The sequence below is a fragment of the Lissotriton vulgaris genome, chromosome 5 (assembly GCF_964263255.1).
Source record: "Lissotriton vulgaris chromosome 5, aLisVul1.2, whole genome shotgun sequence".
NCBI classification, from domain to species: domain Eukaryota; kingdom Metazoa; phylum Chordata; class Amphibia; order Caudata; family Salamandridae; genus Lissotriton; species Lissotriton vulgaris.
In genome coordinates this window covers 269,179,457-269,204,986 of record NC_141693.1, presented here as the reverse complement: position 1 = coordinate 269,204,986, position 25,530 = coordinate 269,179,457, and the positions used below count along the sequence as shown (strand labels likewise).

The 25,530-nt window shown below is 51.8% G+C and overlaps 1 protein-coding gene across 2 annotated transcripts in view; it reads left to right on the top strand.

Moving 5' to 3' along the window:
* UBE4B (ubiquitination factor E4B) overlaps positions 1 to 25,530 on the top strand; it is a 1,174,709-nt gene that overhangs the window by 985,986 nt on the left and 163,193 nt on the right. For both annotated transcript variants that reach the window (XM_086921364.1, XM_086921363.1), the window contains one exon: positions 12,035 to 12,209. In XM_086921364.1, coding sequence (XP_086777490.1) covers positions 12,035 to 12,209 — 175 coding nt within the window. The remainder of the gene's footprint in view (positions 1 to 12,034; positions 12,210 to 25,530) is intronic.

Genomic DNA, 25,530 nt, shown 5'->3' with positions numbered 1-25,530 from the left:
TGATACAATTTTGTGTGGGTATTGTCTCTGGAGTAATTTCTTACTCAGTTCTTCAGCCTGGGTTTCATAGTCTCGTTTTTCTGAACACTTACGCCGTAGGTGTAAAAACTGTCCAAAGGGTAGATTCTCCCGTAATTGCCGGGGGTGGAAACTTTCAAAGTTTAGTAAACAGTTTCTCGACGTGGGTTTGAAATGTGTTGTAGTGGTTAGTTTACCACCTTCTGCTCTGATATTTAGGTCTAAAAAGACCAATTGGTCTCTGCTCATTGTGGAGGTAAAATTCAGAAAAGGGTCTTGTGAATTTAACCAGGTTTGAAATTGGTCCACTTCCATCTCATTTCCATTCCAGATGAGGAGGACGTCCTCAATATAACGCCTCCACATCTGGATATGTGTAGAGAATGGGTTGTTGGGAGTCAGAATTCTTTTGTTCTCTAGCTGGTGGACATACAATCCGGCCACACTCGGCGCGAATGTGCTTCCCATGCTAGTTCCATGGGTTTGCCTGTACATGGTTCGCTGGAATAGAAAGAAATTCTCGGTCAATGCTAGACTGCACCATTCCAAAACAACATGTCTCGGTGTCTTGTATTGCCACTCATTTTCAAATAGAATCTCCTCCAAAATGTGCAATGTTTCTCTATGGGGCAAGCTCGTATAATGTTTCTCTATGGGGCAAGCTCGTATAAAGACTCAACATCGAGTCCAACCAGTATTTGTGTGTCCAGCGCCCCCGGTCCAACAACATTCGGACCGGAGAGACGCTAGTAGGTGTTTACATGAGGGAGGTATCCTGTTAGCAAGTAAGTGTGTGCTAACGAAGTCTGGCAAATGAAGAGCCTTCAGTTACCGCTTTGCGGTTTGATTAACCATCGCGCAGCCATGCAGGTCGGAAGAAACGAGACCAGTAGATGATTTTTACGCTCTGCCTTCCTCCCATTTCTCTTAGATTGCTGGGATACTGAACCCCTCCGAGTCCATGGGGCACAGTTAGGTCCCACTACATGTATGTAAATATGTATGAGTATGTGAGCAAGATGAATGTCTGCTTCTGTCACAGTAAGGTGTCCATTCACGTTTTGATGCATGAGAACTACCACATTTTGTGCATGAAAACAATCACGTTTTTGCATATAAAAACGTCCTGTTGAGGACCACGGGAAATGTAATCACGTTTTCCACGTGCAATCCGAAATATGTGTTGTGTGTTCATGTTGGGGGTAACACCCCTTGATTTTTCAAGTTATTCTTTGTTTTACAGGAACCTCGTGATTCAAATGAATACGTAGGTACTTATGCATGCACTAATTATCGATTGCAGCATTAATTATTTATTTAAAGAAACTCACTGCAGAGCTAAGGAGTGGCAAACACAGGGCTGGTCCCTGTGTAGTCCCGAAGAAGTGCTTGGGGTATGCACGAAACATGTTGACAGGAGTTGATAGGCGCACCTTAACACATTACGTTTAGGGATCCTATTTTTCCACCCCATTTTTAATGTTACCACCTGGAAGCAGGAATAAAGTTTATTGAAAGCTTACTGGGCAGGTATTTTTAAACATATCACTTAGTCCACTCCACTATCACACCCGCACCACACATAGTCAATTATAAGTGCTCCTAAGTAATTCGCAAGTCGCAGCACGCCTCAGCCCGTAGAGGACTGGGATGGCCCCAATGATGAAGCATGTCACCATGGGGCAACCCTGGTGAGTAAGGGGACACCAAGAAAAAGAGCAATTCTCTTTTTCTATCTACTATACCTTCCAGGCCAACCCCATTGACCGTTGCGAATGGAATTATAGTGACCGGCTAGGCTCTCAGGTATCTGGTAACAGAGACCTTATGTTGAATATAGTATTTGGAGGGTGAGCCTGAGCCTATTTTTCCTCCCTCTAACTCCCTTTCCTTTTGTACTGATGTGATAATGATCTCCAGCCTAAAGGAAGAATGGGAAACCACAAAGGTTGAAAACGATTCCCATGTACACAGTAAATATAAGCTAGTCCTGACTGAGGTATACAGATACCTACAATGGAGGAGGTATGCACTGTGTGTAGATATTTCTAAAGTAACCAGGTACCATACGGATCACAGAGCATGGATGTTGGCAAAATACTTGCCTTGAAAGGCAGTGTATCTAATATTCAAAACCTTAATAAAACTAAAGGGTATTTAAATAAATTGGAATTTTGGTTGGAGATATATGTGGGAAATCTGGAAGACCCAGATGAGAGGAGGCCTTACATTATTCATTAGAGGCAGCCATCAGAGAAGCCCTTAGGTTGGTACAACTTTAAGTCCAACACAAAATCTACAACACGAGGAGTAGAGTTTAAAGAAAAAATGGGAAGGGTTGGCACAGATCAATGTCAGAGAGGTTGTGGACAGACTGTGGATTTCTGTCATACAATTTGGAAATGCGCTAGGTTTAAGACTTTTTGAATGGGGTTTATAAGCACCTAAACATGGCCTTAAGTACTGGTCAATCAATAGAAACATATTTCATGGTATTGGGTATTTGGGGGACGACCCGCTGCTCTGAGCCTGCATGATACTCACTTCTCTGGCCCATTGCTACTAATAGAGAAGTCCCGGGCCTTGATGGAAGCCTTCTTTTGCCTCATTAAACAACTGGTATTAAGGAATGGACTGGTGTATGTCTGATGAAAGATAGGTGTTTGAACCTAGGGGTTGCACCAAGAAATATGAGAAAACCTGGGGCCCCTGGAAAAACACACAGAGGTGTGTCTTGAGCCTAAGACTGAAAAAAAATACCTGGCTGTCCAACATATTATATAAACTGAGAGCAACAAACTAACTTTAGTTGTTGGTTATGTACTGAAATTGATGTATAGTTTTGTGCCTTCTACGGATGTAAAATGGATGTAAATGTAGTATGGAACTGTTGTATTTAGGCCCCTATGCTTGAGCTCTTCTTTATGCTGAAGGCTTCTGTACATGGACCGTTTTCTCTGTTTGCCATTTATCTTACCTCTAGTAAAAGAGAGAGGGACCCCAAGACTAAAGGGATAGGGTTCCACAATTGACACAAGTCAAAAAATAATTCCCTTTGGGCGAATTACCATAGACACACAGGTTCTTGCAGACAAACAAATAGACTTACCAATATCAAATAGTAACGAGGAAGCAATGTAAACAATAAAAAAATCAATACAAGTGAAAACACTCTAATAAAAGTAAATCTTTAGACAATTTATTAACATACATTATATTTTGTTAAAAAATGGGAAACACGGGGGGCGTGGCTAGCAGCCGGCGATGGCGGCAGCCTAGAAGGAGAGCTCCGTGCTTGAGGCGGCTCCCGGATCAATCCGATCATCTATCCGTCTTTCAAAACTTCCCGGGCGGGAAGGCACAGAAGCCTAGGACCAAGCGGCAACAAACCGGACCAGCGGGACCTCAATCCGAGGTCGGGAAGTACGGTTCTGGCAGAGCCCAGAAGGGGCCTGTGCGCGGCGTCCAGACCGGGGACCACAGTGAGCGGCAAGCCTGGGAGGAAGTGGCCCGTCTCGGGCAACAAACCACCGGAAGTGCCCGGCCGCGGAGAGCAGCGGCGATAAACAGACCGGAGCACCCAGCCGCCTTCGCCGGACATCAGGAGCCCGCGATTCCTGACGTGGGGCACATCGGGGGTGAGGGAGATACAATCACGGACGCCCGGCGAGGGCGAAGGCCGGCGCACAGAGCGGCGAAATCCAAGCCAGCAACCACCATCTTTGCCGGCGGCGGCCAGAGCGCTGGGGCAGGGGACGGGGAATCCGCGCTGCTAACTACACCGTACAGCAACTCCCCCCCGCCGCCCGAGGGCGCAGTGAGCGGCGAAGAGCCCACGTGCTGAATAGACTTTGAGACACCCCCGCCAGGCTTGGGCCCTGACACCTGACGGGCATCTACACGGGGCGCTCGTCCTTTACCCGGTGGGGTCTGTCTGGCGCCAGCCCGGGGCCCCCCACCTACATCAGAGGTCCCGAGCAGTGGATCCGACGGCCACGAGCAGAAGGTGGCACACGTGGACATTACGGGGGGCAGTGAAAGTTCCCTTAGGGCGACACCAATCGATTGCCTACCACGCAAATTAGCCCGAGACCTTACTGGCAGCCTCACACCACCGAACGACCGAAACCCTGTCCAGCCTGGTACCTTTACTGGACGCAGCACCTAGAGCGCCCCTCAACGGCTGCACCTCACCCCTACACACCGAGTGGGCCCCGGGACAATCCCCTAATAGCTGTCTGAGGAGGTCAGGAAGGCACGGCCCCCAGTGGAACTTGAGGTGAAGCGACTACACAACATCAGGTCGGCCCAAGAGACGCCGAAATGGCCGGCAAGGGGCCTAAAAACGGGGCGGCCCAGTCACGCCTGGACCGGTTTGCGTATGAAAAGCCCGGCTCTCCCTCGCAGGAAGCCAAATCGCAATCAAGCAAGACGGCCGACGTGCCCAGTGGCAAGAAGGCGACAATTGACGACGTCATGCGGGCCCTCACGCAGGTACAAGCCACGGTGGGGTCGATCTCAGCTGAGATTACACTTATAAGGGCGGACTTTCATAAAATGACAGAGAAGGTGAATAACATGGAAGTGGTGACCAAATCCTTGGTTGAAGACGTGTCGGAACTGCAAATCAGCATGGAGCGCATCTCAAAAGAAAATAAGGAACTGCGCGACAAGCTCGATGACCAGGAAGGGCGCTCAAGGCGGAATAACATCCGTATAATAGGTGTGCCAGAATCGGAAGACACGAGGGCGATGGACCTATACGTGGAGAACCTGATCAAAGAGACTCTGAAGCCCAAAGGACTCTCAGCCTTCTTCACAGTGGAAAGGGCGCACCGGGTACCGGGAGGACGCCATAAGACGGGCGCTAACCCCAGGCCAATAATAGCTAGACTCTTCAATTTCAGGGATCGGGACGCCATCCTACAGGCGGCGAGGAATTCACCTCCCATTAAGATCCAAAACGCGACACTGGCATTCTTTCCTGACTACACGGCCGAGGTTGCACGGAGGAGAAGAACCTTCTTTGAAGTCAAAAAAGAACTGAGGGCCAGGGAAATCCCGTACTCAATGCTCTTCCCGGCCAAGCTTCGGGTCGTGGCTGACAACAAGACCTGGTTTTTTGATTCCCCGGAGGTGGCGCAAGATTGGTTGGAGGGATGGAGAACGGCGGGCCTCCCCCGTCGGTCCAACAGACAGAACAAGCACCGTACTGCTGGCTCTCGACAGGGCTCGCAAGCCAACGACGAAGACGCAGAGATACATTCTCCTTTGGCCGATCATCATGAGGACAGTGCTGACGGAGGGCTATGAATCACTGCTGTTGACTGGATGAACCGTTGAAAACTAAGAATGTAAAGGCCGCTTTGGACACTGGGCGGAAGGGCCTCCGCAGCTGAGGAAGGGGGCCGCCGACCACGGAGACACCTTCACCCCAGCGAGCAAGTACTATGTTATGGGTTGGGATCAAGCACTCTGCTGAGTTGGGGGGGCGGGCAGTTTTGAGTCCGTTGAGCAGGGGGGCAGGGAGGGGGGGAGTTGGGGGTAGGATGGGGTTATGGTTCTTAGTTTCTACACGGGGTCAGGATTGCTACAAAGGGGCACATGAACACAGAATGATAATGTCACGATACTGCACGCAGAGTCGCTACACGGACCTCCTGGTCCTCCATGTGCACAACTTCTCAGTCCGCATACCCGAACATGATGGGGGAGGGCACTGATGTAGGGCGGGCGTCCCCGTTGAGCCTAATGTCCTGGAATGTGAGGGGTCTGGGCGACAAAATTAAACGAGGGTTGGTCCTGCACAGTATAAAAAGACTGAATCCCGCCCTGGTCCTACTACAAGAAACACACCTCACAGGCACGGCCACAAAGGCCCTAGACAGGAAGGGCTATAGCATGGCGGCCCACTCTGAGTTCACAAAGGGGTCCCGGGGCACCGGGATACTAATTCACCGCTCATCCAGGTTTGTAATCCAATCAGTAGCAGTGGACACACAGGGCCGCTTCGCAGCGGTGCATGGACAGTGGGAGGGAAAACCACTTAACGTGGTATCAGTATACATCCCGCCGGCACTACACACCATAGCCTTCCCGGAACTAGGTAAATTCCTATTAGACCTTCCAGAGGGGGCTCTTGTAATGGGCGGGGATTTTAATGCAGTGGCTCAAGACTCCCTAGACCGACACCCAATGCGTACACAAACACCGGCACACTCCAAACTGCATGACTTCATGGAAGCGCAGGGCTTAGTGGACATATGGAGGCGGCTCCACCCAGTGGACCGGCAATACACATACTACTCGGCAGTCCACGACAGCCTGTCGCGGATTGACTATTTCCTGACGTTGGAAGGGGGTCTCCTCACTTACACTGACTCTCAGATTAGACCGCGAGGGGTCTCCGACCACTCCCCGCTAACACTGACTCTCTCCAGTCAGGAACGGACCCGTAGGCGAATCTTCCCTATCTACCCGGGTTACCTTGGGGAGCCTGACATAGCCAAGGCCTTGAAAAGAAATACACGATCCTACCTCACCGAAAATGTGGGTTCAGTGGCGTCGCCTACGATCCTGTGGGAGGCCTACAAAACGGTACTCCGCGGACAGGCGATTTCAGTGATCGCACAGCACAAGCACACACAGCGTCAGGAACTGATAGGTCTGGAGGGACAACTTGACAAGGCAACACAGGACCACGAAGGGGACCCAACTGGGGACACACAGCACGCGCTCCGAATGGCCCAGCAACGCCATACCGATTTTCTGCGCCGCAGAGTGAGGGAACATATGTCAGCGACTACGAGTAGGGTATACGACATAGGCGACAAAGCAGGGAAGCTCCTGGCATGGCTGGAGAAAGCACGGGGAGGTCAGAGGGCCATACTCCAGTTGAAAGACCCTAATGGCGAGATGCATACCAGTCCGGCAAGAATAGTGGAACTCCTGGCAGACCACTTCCACTCCGTGTACACCCCTGAGTATGAGGTCACACGGGAGATGGCAGAGAGCTCGCTCATTGGAGTGCCGACCCGCACTCTCGCCCCCGACCAACGGGATGAGCTTGACTCCGACCTGACAGCGGAAGAAATACAATTAGCCATAGCAGCACTACACCCGGGGAAAGCGCTAGGCCCCAATGGTGTGCCGATAGAGTGGTACAAGATTATGTCTGAAACACTATCCACGCCATTGCTTGATATGTTCCAGGAGTGTCGGGAACAGGGGCGACTGCCTCCTGACCAACGTACGGCCACAATTGTCGCGATACCCAAGCCCGGCAAACCCCCTGAGGACTGCGGATCGTACCGCCCGATCTCCCTCCTCAACGCTGAGAGTAAAATCCTGGCGAAACTGTTGGCCACCAGACTCCTGCCTCACCTGACGCATTTGATACACCCGGACCAGTCGGGCTTCATGCCGCACCGGAGTACGGCGCTGAACCTGAGACGGCTGCACGGGGTGCTGGCCCGAGCCCCGCGGTTGGAGGAACCAGCGGCGGTACTGTCACTAGATGCCAAAATGGCGTTTGACATGGTGGAGTGGCGCTATCTCTTTGCGGTCCTGGAACACATGGGTATTGGCCCGACGTTCATATCATGGGTCAGATTACTGTATACCGAACCCGTGGCGCGGGTAACCGCAAATGGCCACATATCTAGGGAGTTTCCGCTGGCACGGGGCACGAGGCAAGGGTGCCCACTCTCGCCACTACTGTTCGCCCTAGTGTTGGAACCCCTAGCCACAATTATCAGAACCACCCGGCTGCTGAAAGGCGTACAATGGGGAGGTGGTTGGGAAGATAGAGTATCCCTATACGCCGACGACATGCTCGTCTACCTCATGGACCTCACGAACAGCATCCCGGTCCTACTGGCACTGTGCGAAACCCACGGTACAGCCTCTGGATATAAACTTAACTGGTCCAAGTCCATACTCTTCATGGTACAGGGCGACCTTCCAGCCTTGCCTGAGGATTGCCAATTACTCGTAGAACACGTCTCCTTTAAGTACCTAGGGATACGGATCACGAGGGATCACTCGACCTTCCTTGACCTGAATCTTAATCCCCAGCTGGACAAGCTGAAGGCGGACGTGCGCCACTGGAAAAATCTCCCCTTAACTCTATTAGGTAGAGCAGCGCTCTTCAAGATGATGGCGCTGCCTCGCTTCCTCTATGTCCTGGAAAACACGCCGGCGATGGTCCCCGTATCATTCTTCCGCCACGTGTCGGCACAATTGTCCGGCCTTCTGTGGGGTGACAAACCGGCTAGGGTTGCGCAATCGAAGTTAACCAGGGACTGGTACAGTGGGGGGATAGCCCTCCCCAACCTCGAACTGTACTACTGGGCCGCTCACCTCAAGGTGATCAACCAATGGGTCCACGCGGCACACGACCCGGCATATTTATTTATTTTTATTTATTTGCATGTTTTTATGGCGCTGCAAATCGACTCCCGGAGGAGTATCTCCGCGCCTTTGGCAGCAACTAAAAGCAGCAACTCGTCATGATCCAATTCAGAGCCCTTAACCAGCTAATGATTGAAAGGAAAGTTTTAAGTTTCTTCCTAAAAGGGAGATGTTCCCTGCATACCCTGATTTCCTTAGGGAGTTGATTCCACAACTTCGGGCCGGCTACAGAAAGGGCCCTACCCCCCTTTCTAGCTTTCAATGCCCTAGGAACACATAACAATTCCTGATCTCCTGATCTCAAAGATCTAGATGGAACATAAGGGATGAACTTTTCAGTAAGGTAGCCAGGACCATTGCCCATAAGGCATTTATGGATGACGCAGCAGATCTTAAACATCACCCTCTGCCTCACCGGAAGCCAATGTAGTTTGGCCAACAATGGTTTTGAGGGAGTACGAGGCGGGGCATTTAAAACTAGTCGTGCGGCAGTGTTTTGCACAACTTGTAATCTATCCAAAATACCCTCATTAGCACCCAACAACAGACCATTGCAGTAGTCCAGCCTACTTAACACTAGTGACTGGACCAACGTTCTCCTGGTGAAATCTGGTAGCAGAGGGAATACTTTCCTGAGAAGACCAATTACATGGAAACATGAACCCACTACTTGATTGGTTTGTTGTATTAGAGTGAGCTCATGATCCAGTTTCACTCCTAGATCTTTAACCGCCGTTTTGGGCTCAGGGACGGGGCCCAGATCTTGAGGCCACCAGTCAGGAGTCCATAGACGTTTGGCCTCCCCGAAGAGCATCACCTCGGTCTTGGAGACGTTGCACTGCAAAAAATTGGCTGCCATCCAGCGAGCTACCTCCTTCATCCCCCGGGAAAAGGAGTCACGCACGTCAGGAGTCATGATTTTAAAAGGGAAGGGGAGTTGTGTATCATCTGCGTATGATACTGGAATGAACCCGTGGGATCTCATGATGTTAGCTAGGGGTGCCACGTAGATATTAAATAACGTGGGGCTCAAACACGAGCCCTGTGGCACCCCCTTTGAGATCACCACCTCCTCAGATTGGTAAGGTCCCAAAATGACTCTCTGGGTGCGTTCACTGAAGAAACTCCGTAGCCAGGCCAGAGCCTTGCCTTCCAGACCGATGTCAACTAGTCTGGAGGTCATGGTTTCATGTGACACAGTGTCAAACGCCGCTGACAAATCCAGAAGCACCAGGACAACGGAGTAACCCCTGTCCTGTAACATCTGGAGATTGTCAGCGACGGACAGCAAGGCGGTCTCTGTACTGTGCCTTGGCCTGAAACCCGACTGAGAGGGGTCGAGTCCACCCGTTTGTTCAATAAATTTTGACAAATACTGATTCACATATCTCTCAGCAAGCTTCCCTATAAAAGGGAGAAGAGAGATCGGTCTCAGATTTGACAAATCCGACCAGGGGATTGAATTGTTTTTGCGGAGGGGTCTGACCTGAGCCTGTTTCCAGGCTGAAGGGACTTCCCCCGTACACAAAGATAAATTAACTATATGTCTCGGATCGGAACTATATGAGGCGGATAGGCACCAGCTGGGCACGTCCACCCTTCTGGCCCCACTCTACAACAAAGGAATAGTGAGAAAGTTGGAGGGACCTACCAAACACACAGTAGCCATCTGGCACAAAGCGCAAAGGCGGCTGGCATGGGAGGGAGTGATCACTAAACTCACGCCACTATGGGACACCAAAGCCCTCGGCAACCTGCGCAGCTCCAAAGGGTTTGATCAATGGGATACCATTGGGATCTCCACGGTGGGCGACCTATGGACAAGAGATGGCGTGCTCTCATTTGCGACCCTGAGGGAGCAATATAACCTAGAAGTGACCGAAACATACAGATACATACAAATTAGGCACGCACTCTTGTCAGTGTTGGAACCAGGTGTGACGCTTCCGGACTCAGCCCCGTTAGAGGATCGATTGCTTACGGACTACATGGAGTCCAGTGCAACCTCCCTCACTTAACGCAAGCTGATGAACAACCTACCGGATCCCCTTGGTAAGCTAAAGGACTACTGGGAGGACGAGATAGGAGACCTAGATGAGGCAGACTGGAACGCAGCCCTGGCATCGCCCAGGGAGGCAGGTATTTCCACCCGATTCAGGCTGATCCAACTCAAGGTACTACATAGGGTCTACTACACCCGCACTACACTATATAAAATACACAGAGCAGAACACCCGTATTGCCTGAGAAAATGTGGGGAGGAGGGTTGTCTATGCCCACATTTTTACCGCGTGTTGGGTTTATACTATTCCTAACTTTTATTACAGCAATTACGTTTGAAGCAATGTCACTTATGAAACTATGAAGTGATCTCGCTGTGTCCTCCTAAGTCATTTTAGCGAGAAGATTGTGGGTTTATACGTTGAGAAGCTAGTTCGCTGGACGAATATTTCCTGCAAGTGAGAAGGAGGCAGAACACCCCTTATCATATATTAAGTGATGCTTATTGTCTGAGAATCATTGGGAAACATTATTACAATTGCCCTGATGAAGGCGGTCATATACTAACTATACCGCCGAAACGCGTCGATGCTCAAGGAGCGAAACTGGAATAAGAAATTAAGGAAAATTCAAAATTACCGTTTTGTTTGAGTTTAGTCCTTTTCCCGTATCTCCTTTTTTTTTTTGGAATGTTGAATTTATTTATTATATATTGTTTCGTCCTGTATGTGTTTCCCATTTTTTAACAAAATGTAATGTATGTTAATAAATTGTCTAAAGATTTACTTTTATTAGAGTGTTTTTACTTGTATTGATTTTTTAATTGTTTACGTTGCTTCCTCGTTACTATTTGATATTGGTAAGTCTATTTGTTTGTCTGCAAGAACCTGTGTGTCTATGGTAATTCGGCCAAAGGGAATTATTTTTTGACTTGTGCCATTTATCTTAAACAGTCGAAGTAATGACAGGTATGGAATAGATGAAGAGGGGACAAGGGTGACGGTTCTGAGGAATACCAAAGGTAAAGCCGGGTCTGGTGGCTCAGTGGACTAAAGCAGCCACTGCAGGGGCCTGTGTTCGACCTCATGGTCACAGGTTCAAATCCTGGCGGGTCTACTCAGCCTTTCATCCATTTGAGGTCTATAAAATGAGTACAATTGAGTCAGGTAACAATAAACATCTGTTGTTCTGCACCAGGACACCTTCGGGTAATCTTGCGCTTTACAAATACACCTGTTATGTTGAACGACTAATGGTAGGTGTTGAGGTAAAGCAGGCTTAAACAGCAAATGGGAAGCTGTATCATATCTATATGATAAGCCCCAGTATTACTTGCGTCTCATTCTCGATTCAGTTGAGTGTGAGATTGTGCCACTTCCTTCGTCGAGTATAAATGATTTTGCTTGTTACTTATTTCTAGATTGTTGGGTGGCATCTCAGAGCACCCTATATTTCAGAGGCTCACAAATTTCCATTTTTTTATTTCCAAAGGTAAAAAAAGATGTTCCGTTAGAAAATATACTCTACTTGATGTTTGAAGGTGTATGTGCATACTTTGAGAGATTTGCAATGAAACACCTCCAATGTTGTTCATGCCTTACAGCGGTCTTACAGCAAAGCGCTTTTTGAAGAGGTAATCTCCAAGATGCGGAAAGCTGGCATTAAATCCACTATTGCCATCGAGAAGTTCAAACTGCTTTCTGATAAGGTGGAAGAGATTGTAGCAAAGAATGCCAGAGCTGAGATTGATTACAGCGACGCTCCAGATGAATTTAGAGGCAAGTATACAGAATGGCTGAAATGTGAAATGAAAAAAAACCACTACCATCTCTCCCATTCTATCAGCGGTTTGGTGAAGTAAGGATTCCGTCTCCAGATTAGAAGAATAGTGACCTCGCCTTCCTTTTTTGCATTTATTTATCTTATATCTGGTCTGAATGGTGCTTTGAAGGGGGGATTTTTCTACCATATTGTGTGGCTTCTTGCTTCTTGCTGGTAATGGTGTTGAACACGATGCAGAGTCTTGAACTGAATGCTGACTGAAATGTATAGGCAGTGAAGTTCTCAGATTCAAATATCTGATCACGTTTTTTGTCGCCCATCCTCAGAAATTGGCTGCGTGCAAAAAGGCCGTCTGAGCTGCCAGGGTGTTTTGGGATGCACTGTGGAAGTGATCCTTCCAGGGTGGCTTATTTGGACTTACCCATTTAAGATTTTTTACTTGCAATATAAATCTGAAACAAACCGGTTAGTATTAGATTCCTTACCTTAGAATATCCCCAGGCGTCAGACTGGATCCAGAAAATTTTGCGTAGCAGTACCCCTGCGTGTCGGTAGGCGTCGCCTGCGGCTCCGTGTCCGTTGGCGGCATCGTTGGCGCATGGATGACGTCGTCGGAGTACTTAGACGCCGCCCTGGCGCGCTGACGTCAGTTCTTCTTTTTTCAGGTACGTAGAAAGTGGTACCCTTTAGTCATTTTTTGACTAAACTTTTTCAATCCTTTTTTGATCCGTTTCGAGTCATTCAACTCCATCGGTGCCGGTAGGGATGCCCTGGTTCAAGCCATGTGCCGACTGCAGCCGACTGATGTCTGTTACCGACCGTTATGTTTCATCAAAAGGGGAAAGGATCACTTGTCCTGCGAAAAACTTAGGTCTGCAGGTTGGTAACTGGGTATCTCCCAGTTACCAACCTGCAGACCTAAGTTTTTCGCAGGACAAGTGATCCTTTCCCCTTTTGATGAAACATAACTTAACGGAGTCTGAAAGGATCCTATCTCTCACTCCCCCCCCAATTGATTACCTGTCTGTTACCGACCCCCATCGCCGGTGCCTACATTGCCTGGGGCCTGACCATGATGACAAGTTGTGCCCCGACTGTCGGGCCTTGACGTCGAAGGCTAGGCAGGAGGGGTCCCGTAAGCGCCTCGAGCTCCGGCAGTTGGCCCCATGCTGTTAGAGGTCCCGGTCCGGAAGGAGGTAGAGGGACCGGTCCCGGGGCCGGAGTCATCACAGCTTGGCGAGTCAACACCACTCGTCGGGCTCCAAGTCCTCAGGTAAGAGGCACAAGAAGTCAAAGAGGCACCATCTCTCTTCTGCCCCCCCCCTCCCCTACCCCCCCGACGCAGCCGGGGGTTCGGGTGACACCACCCACGCGGCTCTGCTGGAGAGGCAGGCGTCGCGACATGCTCCATACCCGCCGGTCCCTGGGCAGAACGCGACGCCGGAGGACATCGAAGCCTTCCTCATGGCCATGAGGTCGCTGTCTCCTCCGTTGGGTTCCGCAGCGCCTTCGGGCCAAGCGGCCCCGACTGGGAGTCCAAGCGGGCCGGGTGCTTAGGCCCTGGCGCCGTCGGGTGCTTAGCCCCGGTGCCGTCGGCGACTTCGGTCCCAGCGCCGCAAGGCCCCGCTGGATCCGGTTCCGGGTCACCGCTGGTCGACCTTACGACCCTAGGGTGTCATCGCCGGCGTCGTCCCCGCACAATGCCGTCCCTGGTCCACCCCTCGGGCCGGTTCCGGCGTCGGAGCGCCGTCTCCCGACGCCGCATTCGACGCAGGCCGAAGAGGAATTCTTCGAGGATCTGGGTCCATCCTTTACCCCTGAATTTCAGGACATGGACGACAAGGGAGACTGGGGGGGTCTGAGGACCCTCTGGCACGTGAGTGACAGTCATATCAGGACTGGACACGGGAACTAGGGTAAGCCAGTGGCCTGGATACCTCCCCAGACACTGGTTTTGTCTCCCCTCCTAAAAGTGGCTACAGAGGAGGTGGCTGCTTATAGTGTGGTGCTGACGAGGGCGGCCAAGGTTTTGTCTCTTGAGCTCCCTGTCGCAAAGGTGAAGTGTAAAATCCTCACAGAGGTCCTTAAACCGCAGGTAAGCTCCCCAGAGCCTCTACTGCCATTTAATGAGGCTCTCACGGACGTCCTGTTGGGCACCTGGTCCAGGCCCGCTACAGGTGCCCCTGTAGATAGGAACGTTGCTAGGCGCCACTGCCTTGCTCCGGGTGACCTTAGTTTCTTGTCCACCCACCCCACCCCGAGAGCCTGGTTATCCAGGCCTCTACTTCCCAGTCCCCATTCCCGCTTGCACCACCAGATCGGGAATCCAAGAGGTATGAACAATTCGGCAAGAAGATGTTCTCCTCCCTTAGTTTGGGATTGCGGTCGGTCAACACCACATGCCTCTTGGGCCGTTACACCCACTCTCTGTGGGATATGGTCACGGAAGTGCTGCCTGAGTGCCCGGAGGAAGCCCGGGTGAAGCTCGTTCAAGCCCTCGCGGAGGGAAGAGATGCTGCGCGGTATTAAATACGATGTGGACTGGACACCATGGACTCACTGGGAAGAGCGATTTCCACGTCTGTGGCGGTTCGCCGCCACGCCTGGCTGAGGTCCGCCAACTTCTCGGCCGATGTCCAGAACACCCTTATGGACATGCCGTTCGGTGGCAGCCACCTCTTCGGTGGCAAGGCGAATAGTGCGCTGGAACGCTTTTAAGGACTCCAGGGCTTCGGCCAAGTACTTGGGCCTATCGGCCCGCACCAGCTAACTTCTGCCCAGCGCTCCTTTCGTGGCCACGAAAGGGGCGCCCCCACACATCCTGCCAGCCACGGGCCGCAGACTAACATTCAGCGCGGCGGCGGGCGTGGTTACCGTCGAGGCGGTAACCGGGGACAACGGCGCGGCCAGTCCACATCTACCCCCGCAGCATCCGCTTCAAAGCCATCTTAGTTCGAGCTTTCAGGCCCATTTGACGCCAGTGGGGGGCAGGGTTCGCCATCACCTCCTCCACTGGCACTCCATCACATCGGACAGGTGGGTGCTGCAAATCATCCGAAGGGGCTACTCCCTCCCCTTCGAGGCGACCCCTCCAGCCATGCCACTGCAGTACCACCGCGTGTCGGGGGATCACTTGCGACTTCTGCAGGAGGAAGTTACGGCCCTCTTGGCCAAGGGGGCCATTGAGCGCGTTCCTGAGCCAGAAGTAGGGTGTGGTTGTTACTCCCACTACTTTCTGGTTCCCAAGAAGGGCAAAGGGGGCCTACGCCCTATTTTGGACCTGTGGAACGTCCACGGCTTCCTCCGGAAGGAGAAGTTCAAGATGCTGACTTTGGCTCAGGTCTTAGCTGCCCTAGACCTGGGAGACTGGATGGTAGCGTTGGACTTGCAGGACGCCTATTTCCACATTCCCGTCCTGCCGGCCCACCGGTGGTTCACGGTAGGCCACGAGCATTTTCAGTTTACCGTGCTCCCCTTCGGCCTTACCAGCGCCCCACTGGTGTTCACGAAAGTGATCGCGGTGGTCGCAGCTCATCTGCGCAGGTTAGGTGTTGCAGCCTTCCCCTACCTCGTCGACTGGTTGTTGAAGGCTGGCTAATCCCAGACAGTCGTCCGCCACGTCCAGACTACGGCCGAACTCCTGCACCTGCTGGGGTTCTCCATCAATGTGCCAAAGTCGCACCTGTGTCCCTCTCAGAAGCTACTCTTCATCGGAGCAGTTCTGGGTTTATCCTCCCGAACAGCTGGTTCGGGATATTCAGGCTCTGATTCTGTTCTTACAGCCATTATCCAGAGTCTCGGTCATGTTGACACTGCGGCTTCTGGGGCTGATGGCCTCCTGCATCCTTCTGGTGCATCACGCCAGGTGGCGGATGCGGGCTCTGCAGTGGGACCTGAAGTTTCAGTGGGCCCAGCATCAGGGCAACTTGTCCGACCAAGTCTTGATCTCGGAGGGCACTGCAAGACAGTTGCAGTGGTGGCTCACGGACCGCGATTGGGTCAGCGACAGATCCCTCTTCCCTACCCCAGCTGGAGCACATAGTTGTGACGGAGGCGTCCCTCCAGGGCTAGGGGGGGGCCACATGGGAGAGGCGGAGATCAGAGGCCTCTGGTCTCCGGCGGAGTCCCGGACCCACATCAACCTACTGGAACTGCGGGCGATTCGGCTTGCACTGAAGGCATTCCTCCCCTCTGTCTGGGGGAGTGTAGTGCAGGTGTTCACAGACAACACCACCGCCATGTGGTACTCCAACAAACAGGGCAGGGTGGGGTCATGGACCCTGTGCCAGGAGACTCTGCGCCTCTGGCAGTGGCTGGAACATCAGGGAGTGACCCTGGTGGTTCAACACCTGGCAGGTTCCCTGAACGCCAGGACAGACAAACTCAGCCGTTGGTGCATGATGGATCGCGAATGGCGTCTGAACTCGGACGTTGGGCAAGGTCTCTTTCAGCAGTGGGGAGAGCCTTGGTTAGATTTATTCGCCACCGAAGAGAACGCGCAATGTCGTCAGTTCTGCGCGTTGGAATTTCCAAGGCGGCACTCGCTCGGAGACGCTTTTCGGCGCAAGTGGAGTTGTGGTCTGTTGTACGCCTTTCCGCCTATACCACTTCTGCCCAGAGTGCTGAAGAAAATCAGACGCAACCGGCCCCAAGTCATCCTTGTGGCTCCAGACTGGGCATGAAGATGGTGGTATCCCCAGCTACTCAGCATGTCAGTCGATCCCCTGATTCGTCTGCCTCTTCAGGAGGACCTTCTGTCCCAGAAGCAGGGGACAGTCCTCCACCCGAACCTGTCCAGCCTCCACCTCCATGCGTGGAGATTGAGCGGCGACAGTTGAGGCCATTAGACTTGCCTCCTGAAGTCTGTAATGTTGTTCTGGCAGCCAGGCGTCCCTCCACAAAATCGGTATACGCCTGCAGGTGGAACACATTTGTGACATGGTGCACAGCAAAGGCTGTGGATCCACTCTCTGCCCCTCTTTCTGAGGTTCTTTTCTTTCTTCTTTCTCTTGCCCAGCAGGGCTCTGCTCTGGGCACTATCAAGGGCTACCTCTCTGCCATTTCCGCCTTCTTAAGGCTCCCTGATCAGCCCTCTTTGTTCAAGTCCCCAGTTGTAAATGGGTTCTTGCAGGGCATCTCTCATATGTTCCCCCCTGTTCCTTTTGTGATGCCTCAGTGGGACTTGAACCTTGTTTTGACTTATCTGATGTGCACTCCCTTCGACCCACTTCATAACTGTCCTCTTCTTACCCTTAAGCCTGCATTCCTGGAGAGTGAGTGAGCTCCAGGCCCTTTCCTCACAACCTCCTTTCTGTCCATCCGGACAAAGTTGTGTTGCGGACGCGACCCTCTTTCCTGCCCAAGGTAGTCACAGCCTTCCACATCGGGCAGTCCATCACCTTGCCCACCTTCTTTCCGCCTCTGCATCCCTCGAAAGAGGAAGAGAGGCTCCACCGTCTGGACCCAAAACGTGCGCTCTCTTATTACCTAGATCGCACACGTCAGTTCCGGGTGGATGACCAACTCTTTGTTGGTTACGTGGGCGCGAAGAAGGGAAAGGTGGTACACAAGAGGACCATTTTGCGGTGGATCATCTTGTGTATTCAGGCATGTTACTCCATGGCCAAAAAGGAGCCCCCTGCTGGATTGCGGGCTCATTCCACTCGAGCCACGACAACTACAACTGCCCTGGGCCGAGGAGTCCCCTTACAGGACATTTGCCAGGCAGCTACGTGGGCCTCGCTGCACACGTTCGCAAGACACTACTGCCTGGACAGCCAAGTCCGGAGGGATGGCTTCTTTGGCCGTTCCGTCCTCCAGGACTTTCTGGTGTGATAATTGGTTTGCAGACCCACCACCGGGGTTGGTATTGCTGGGGTATGTATTCTAAGGTAAGGAATCTATCACTAACGTGTCTCTTTCAAATGCACAAGTTACTACTTGTGTAACGATATATCTGTAAGAGACATTAGTTAGTGATAGATTCCTTACCGACCCACCCATCCTCCCCATTCTGCGAACCGATATCTAGGGTTAAGGTCATCCCCTTTCAGGGCCCTAGTTTCATGGCACCAGTGTTGGTTTTTATCATGGCTCTGCGTAGCTGGCCCGGAAAAGCTGTGTATAAGAACAGACGTCCGTGCGCGAGGGCGGCGTCTAAGTACTCCGACGTCATCCCGGCGCCAACGACGCCGATGACTGACGCGGAGCCACAGACGATGCCTACCGACGCGCAGGGGTACTGCTATGCAAAATTTTCCGGATCCAGTCTGACGCCTGGGGATATTCTAAGGTAAGCAATCTAATACTAACTACTGTTTCTTACAGATATATCGTTACCGAAGGTAAGTACCTTGTGCTTTAAGAACGGGATTAAATCTATAAGACACCCAATGATTTGGACAGTTGTTGAGGCAAACAAGCCTTCTAAGTTCATGTTGGAGAGATACCTTTGGATTTGGAGGTGTCATAACGATACATGTGAAGCACAACGGAGGATGACTAAATTTAAACATATATTTTCAAATATGTCACGCTATTTTCTGTAAAGCGGCAAAATTGTCCCTGGCTTGATAATGTCGTTCTCCAGATTGATATATTTGAATTCCCTAATCCATTAGTCTTAACTATATTTTCCATGGAGATTTCCAGTGCCGGTCTTGACAGGAGTGGACATTGTAGAACACCAGGCATAAGTAGCTCATAGAGACTAATTTTGGAGATGTCGCACCTACGGATCAATTGGGAGAAATCTTACCTATCTGAAAGAAAAGTTAGTTATAGATTCCTTACCTTAGAATTACCCCCAGGCGTCAGACTGGATCGGGAAAGTTCTTTCCTCAGCAGTACCCCTGCTCGTCAGAAGCTTTTTTTTTTTCCACGCCAGCAAGCGCAGATCCGGAGTGAGCAGAACCTCCAGTCACTTTTTGACTGACTTTTTCTCAACTTTTGTCGACAATGTTTTTTGAGTCCATAGACTCCTGGTGCACGAGGGATGCCCGGATTCAATGCTTGCGGTTCCTGTAACCGACTGATGTCGGTGACTGATTCGCACAGTGTGTGCCTCTACTGCCTGGAGCACGACCACGACCCCAAGTCGTGCTCCGACTGCCAGACCATGGCCCGAAATCTTTGCGGGAGCAATCCTGAAAGCTGCTCGAGGCCTGGCAGTCTGCTCTGCGTCGCTAGAGGTCCCGGTTGCTTAGGGTGGTCGGCTGGAGACCCTGGGCCTCTGAAGTCAGCGGCTTCAGCGCCGCAGGGTCCCTCTGGATCCGGATTGGTGCCAGTCGACCTTGTTAGGCCTTCCCTGGCACCGATACCACTGGCACCACGTCCGCAGCCAGCATCGGCTGTGTCCCCAACCGACGTCAACCTGATCCGGCGCAAATGTGTACTTTTGAGCCCCTGTTCTACCCTGGCTCTTTGAGACCAGATTGGAAGCCTGAGGAGGACTGGGAGGGGTCTGGGGACCCTTAAACTGACCAGCTAGGTTATGACCCGGACTGGAGACCGGAACTGGGGGAAGCCAGTGGTCTGGATACCTCCCAAGACCATGGCATGTTGTTTCCTCCTACCGTGGCTAGACGGGGGAGAGCATCATACGCAGTGGTGTTGCGTTGGGCGGCCGAGGGTCTCCACCTCGAGCTACCTCCTGTGGCAGTCAGGACTAACAGGTGGTTGGTCAGGAACAGAGGTGCTTTAACCAGCAGCGAGCTCTTCGGAGCCCCTGCTACTGTTTAATGAAGCCCCTGCTACTGTTTAATGAAGCCCTCACGGACGTCCTTTTGGGCACCTAGTCCAGGCCCAACTCAGGGGCTCCTGTGGACAGGATGATTGCCCAACGCCACTGCCCGGCCCTGGGCGACCCCACTTTCCTCTCCCGACACCCCACCCCTTAGAGCTTGGTGGTCCTAGCCTCCACGTCTAAAGGCGCATTCCCTAACGCACCACCCGATAGGAAATCCAAAAAGCTGGACCACCTTGGTAAGAAAATATTTTCTTATTCCATCTTGGGACTGCAGTCTGTAAACACTGCATGTCTGTTGGGCCATTACATCCGCTCTGTGTGGGATACGGTAGCGCAGGTGCTGCCCCAGTACCCGAGGAGGCCTGGGCCGTTCTCTACCGCACAGTCGCCATGGGGAGAGGTCAGCGAAGTTTACTAACAGCTGTGGGCTGGATACCGCCGGCTCACTAGGCAAGACCATTTCCACGTCGGTAGCCCTTCAACACTACGCCTGGTTGAGGTTGATTGCTTTTTAAGGGGATGTCCAATCCACTCTTATGGACATGCCCTTTGATGGCCGTCGCCTTTTCGAGGACAAGGCAGACAATGCGCTAGAGCGCTTTAAGGACTCTCGAGCTGCAGGCCGGTCCTTCGGCCTCTCCACCACCTGCCCTGTACAGTCTGCCTTTCGTGGCCACGGAAGGAGTGCCCTACCATGTCCCGGGCAGAGCCACAGGCTGGCGCAAGTTGTTTAGCCTCTGTGCGGCCGGGGACATGGGAACCAGCGCCGTGGTTCTAGGGGCCAGCGGGCGCGTCAGTGCACCACAGCCCCCTCTGCAGCAGTCTGACCTTTCAGGGCCACCAAGCACCAGTAGGCAGCAAGATTCGCCATCGCCTCCCTCACTGGTGTATCATCACGTTGGACAGGTGGGTTTTGCAGATAGTCCGAAGGGGCTATTCCGACCCCTTCGAGACTGCCCCTCCATACATGCAACCTCAGGACCATCGCATGTTGGAGGATTATCTGGCCCTTCTCCAACAGGAAGTGTCAGCATTCTTGGCCAAGGGAGCCATCGAGTGCTTTCCTGTCCCCGAAGTAGGTCGTGGTGCCCAAGAAGTACAAAGGCCTGCGTCCTATCTTGGATCTCAGGATTGTCAACCGCTTCCTCAAAATGTTGAAGCTCTCTCAGGTCCCGATTGCCCTCGACCCTGGAGAATGGATGGTAGCGTTGGACTTACAGGACTCTTACTTTCACAACCCCGTCCTGCCGACACATAGACTTTACCTGCAGTTCATGGTAGGCCACTAGCATTTTCAGTTTACCGTTCTCCCATTTGGCCTTACCGGTGCTCTTCGGTTGTTTACAAAAGTGATGGCGGTGGTAGAAGCTCATCTGCACAGATCAGGGAGTCCAGTCTATCTCGACGACTGGCTGTTAATGGTGGGCTCGCCCTAAGCTGTCGTCTCCCACCTCCAGACTACGACTGACCTCCTGCGTTTGCTGGGGTTTTCCAACAAAGTGCCGAAGTCACACCTGACTCCTTCTCAGAAGCTCCTCTTTATCGGAGCGGTTCTGGACACGACGCAGTTTCGGGTCGATCATCCCGAACAGCTGGTCTGGGATATTGGGGCTAAGATTCAGATCTTTCAGCCTCTATCCCGGGTTTCGGTCAGGATGACCCTCAGGCTACTGGGCCTTTTGGCCTCCTGCATCCTGCTGGTGGACCATGCCAGATGGCATATGCGGGCTCTGTAGTGGGACCTGAAGTTCCAGTGGGCCCAACATTAGGGGAGCCTGTCCGATTGCATCCAGACCTCGGAGGGCATTGCACACCAATTGCAGTGGTGGCTAACGACCCAGGATTGGGTTGACAGCAGATCCCGCTCCCTTCCTCAACCAGAGTTCACAGTGGTGACCAATGCATCACTTCTGGGATGGGGCGGCCACATGGGGAGGCAGAGATCAGAGGCCTCTGGTCTCCGTCAGAGTCCGGGCTTCATATCAATCTTCAGGAGCTTTGGGCGATTCGTCTTGCACTCAAAGCATTCCTTCCCTCTGTCCGGGGAAGAGTAGTGCATTTGTTTACAGACAACACCACCACCATGTGGTACTGCAAAAAACAGGGTGGTGTGGGGTCATGGACCCTATGTCAGGAGGCCCTCCACCTCTGGACATGGCTGGAACATCAGGTCATATCGCTGGTGGTTCAACACCTGGCAGGTTCCCTGAACCTCCGGGCAAACAAACTCAGCCGCAAGTGCATGATGGATCACAAATGGCGTCTTCACTCAGAGGTGGTGCAAGGTATCTTTCCGTAATGGGGATTGTTTTGGTTAGATATATTCACAATCGAAGAGAATGTCAGCAGCTCTGCGCATTGGAACTTCCAAGGTGGCACTCGCTAGGCGGTGCTTTTCGTTGCGAGTGGCGTTGTCATCTCCTATATGCCTTTCCGTCTATACAACTTCTGCCCAGAGTGCTGAAGCTCAAGCGCAACCGGGTCCTAGTCAGTCTTTTTGCTTCCGGAATGGGTACGTAGAGTCTGGTATCCCGAGCTGCTCAACATAACCATCGATCCTCCGATCCAACAGCCTCTTCGGGAGGATCTTCTGTCGCAGCAGCAGGGGAAGGTCCTCCACCCGAACCTGCCTTGCCTCCACCTCCTTCCGTGGAGATTGAACGACTGCAGTAGACGTTGTTTGGCCTGCCTCCCGAAGTCTGCGATGTTAGCTTGGCAGCCAGGCGTGCCCCAAACTAAGGCAGTATACGCCTGCAGATGGGACAAATTTGTGGCATGGTGCTCAGCAAAGGCTGTGGATCACCTTTCCGCATCTCTTTCTGAGGTTCTCTTGTTCCTCCTTACTTTGGCCCAGTAGGGCTTTGCTCTGGGCACTCTAAAGGGCTACCTCTCGGCCATTTCAGCCTTTCTTAGGCTTCCTGATCAGCCTTCTCTTTTCAAGTCCCCTGTTGCACATAGATTCCTTAAGGGCATTACTCACCTTTTTTCTCCTGTTCTCTTCGTAATGCCCCACTGGGCCTTGAACATGGTTCTTACATATCTTATGTGCGCTCCCTTTGAGCCGCTACATAACTATCCTCTCAGACTTCTTACTTTGAAAACTGCCTGTTCGAGGCATATGAGCTGCAGATTACACACTGTGCATAGATGGCCACTTAGTGTTGGGCCCGGATGTTTGCAGTTTGTTTTGTTGTAGAAAAGTCTTTGTAAGTCACGGGATAAGTGACTCCTCCTTTGGATGATAATGCGCATGGGCATCGGCTCCATCCCCAGATTATTTTTTTCCACCACCAGGCTCGGATGTGTTTCCAGCGCTCCGTGTTGGAACCGATTTCCTTCGGCGCGCAATCCTCACCAACTTTCAGAAAATTAGTTTCGAACGCTTTCCCAGTCGACGCTACTCTTCAACACCGAAGATTTCGATTCCGGTCATCGTCGATGGCCTTCGGGCCTAACTAGGCCTAGACTCCAGCTCATGGAAAGGACGCCATTTAAAAAGTGTCCTCAATGTGGGTCGAAGTTTCCCCACACCGACCTTCATAAAGTGTGTAACCTTTGCCTCTCCTGGAGCACGAGGCCAGAGACTGTTCGCTTGTGCCTCTTTTCGCTCTAAAAAGACTATCGGAGACCGAAGATCTAGGGGAACAATGGCTCGATCTTCAGCTCCGATTCTGGACTACATCTTTGACAAAGGCGTCGACGTCCCAGAACAACACCACGTCGACAGCAGTTCCGAGGCAGAAGATTCAGAAGTCGAGGACATCACTCCAGCACAGCGGGTCGTAAGTAAGACCGTCGACCCCAACCCTTCCTTGACACACCCAAAGAAGGCCCTGGTCACACCATCGCCTTCGGGCTCGGGTTCACACAGACACACTGCTTCTACTGCCCCACCTTCGGGCCAGGCTAAGAAGCTAACTAAGCCTTCAGGCGACTCGGGCTCGAGTCGGCCTTCCCACTGTGCCAGGACACACCTACCGGCACCGAAAAAGACAGCGTCATCGCCCACGCCGACATCCAAACCACTGACGCCAAAGCATACCACTATTCCTTCGGCACCGAAACCCAGGACGGAACCAAGCAAACCCGCTTCGGATTCAAAAAGACCACCGGAACCGAAAAAAACATTGGATCCAAAAAATATACCGGAGCCGAAAAAATCATCGGAGCCGAAAAAATCTTCGGAGCCGAAAAAGACTCCTGCTTCTCCGGTTAAAGACATTACCAAAAAAACAAAAGAAACCGCTTCAGTGCCAAAACCTCCCTCCGCGCCAAAAGATCGGCCTCCTGCAGAGAACTTATTTCAGCCAAACCCTGCACAAAAGACTCTAGCTAAAGACCCAATCACTGGGCAGCTAACTTTAGCTTCAAGAAAGCGACCACTGGATGCGCCAGCTCCTCATTTAAAGGAGGAGGAGATGGCTACCCCTCCCTTAAGACTTCCTTCCCCTTCTCCTCCACCTATACCATCACCACCTGCTCCCCTACCACAACATTCCCCTACATCCTCTATCATACCAGACGATGACAATAGGGATGATAGCTCTGATGACCTAGGTGCTAACATAGATGATCCATCTATTCCTCCAGGCTCACCTGACCCGTGGGACGATTATAACACCGCAGATGTCCCAAATGTCCCTCAAGATGACATATACCCCTCAAGGCCTTCCCTACCAGGAGACACTATGGGCTTTAATCAGTTAATACACAGAGCCGCGCAATATCATGGGGTAGATATGCATACAGACCCTGTAGATGAAGACTTTTTAATGGATACCTTTGATAATGCACAAAGGTCCTCATCCATTTTACCAATGCTTAAAGGAGTGGTTAAGAATGCTCCTGAAGTCTTCAAAGTCCCCGTCAGAACTCGGGTCATTAACCCTCGAATAGAGAAAAAATATAAAGCTGCCCCTTCAGACCCAGCATATATAAAAGGTCCAGTACCACTAGACTCACTTGTAGTTTCCAACACACGAAAGAAGGCAAACTCATAAACATCAAGTGAAGCTCCCCCACCAGATAAAAGTCTAAGCTACTTGACACATCAGGGAAAAGAACTGCGTCTCAAGCAGCAAACATGTGGTGCATTGCCAATACACAAGCATTATTGGCCAGATATGACAGGGCACATTATGACGAATTAGAATCACTAATGCGGCACCTCCCTGATAAGTACAAAGATGGAGCAAATGAGCTTATCCAAGAAGGGAAAAATATTACAAACACCTCTATTCGGTGTGCACTTGGCACAGCATACACTGCCTCCAGGGCAGTTAACACCAGTGTTTTATTGCGTAGACATGCCTGGCTACGCATATCAGGGTTCAAACCTGAAGTCCAAAGTGCTATACTTAATCAACCCTTCAATGAGCAACACTTCTTAGGACCCAATGTAGATGTATCACTTGAAAAAATGAAAAAGGACACAGATACAGCTAAATCTATGGGAGCCCTGCAGTCCAGGCTCCCAGACGTTCATTCCGCTGCTCATCTTATCGAGGCGCCACCAGGGGATACTCTTCGGACACACCTTCTACCTCATACAAAGCCCCTACACAATTCAC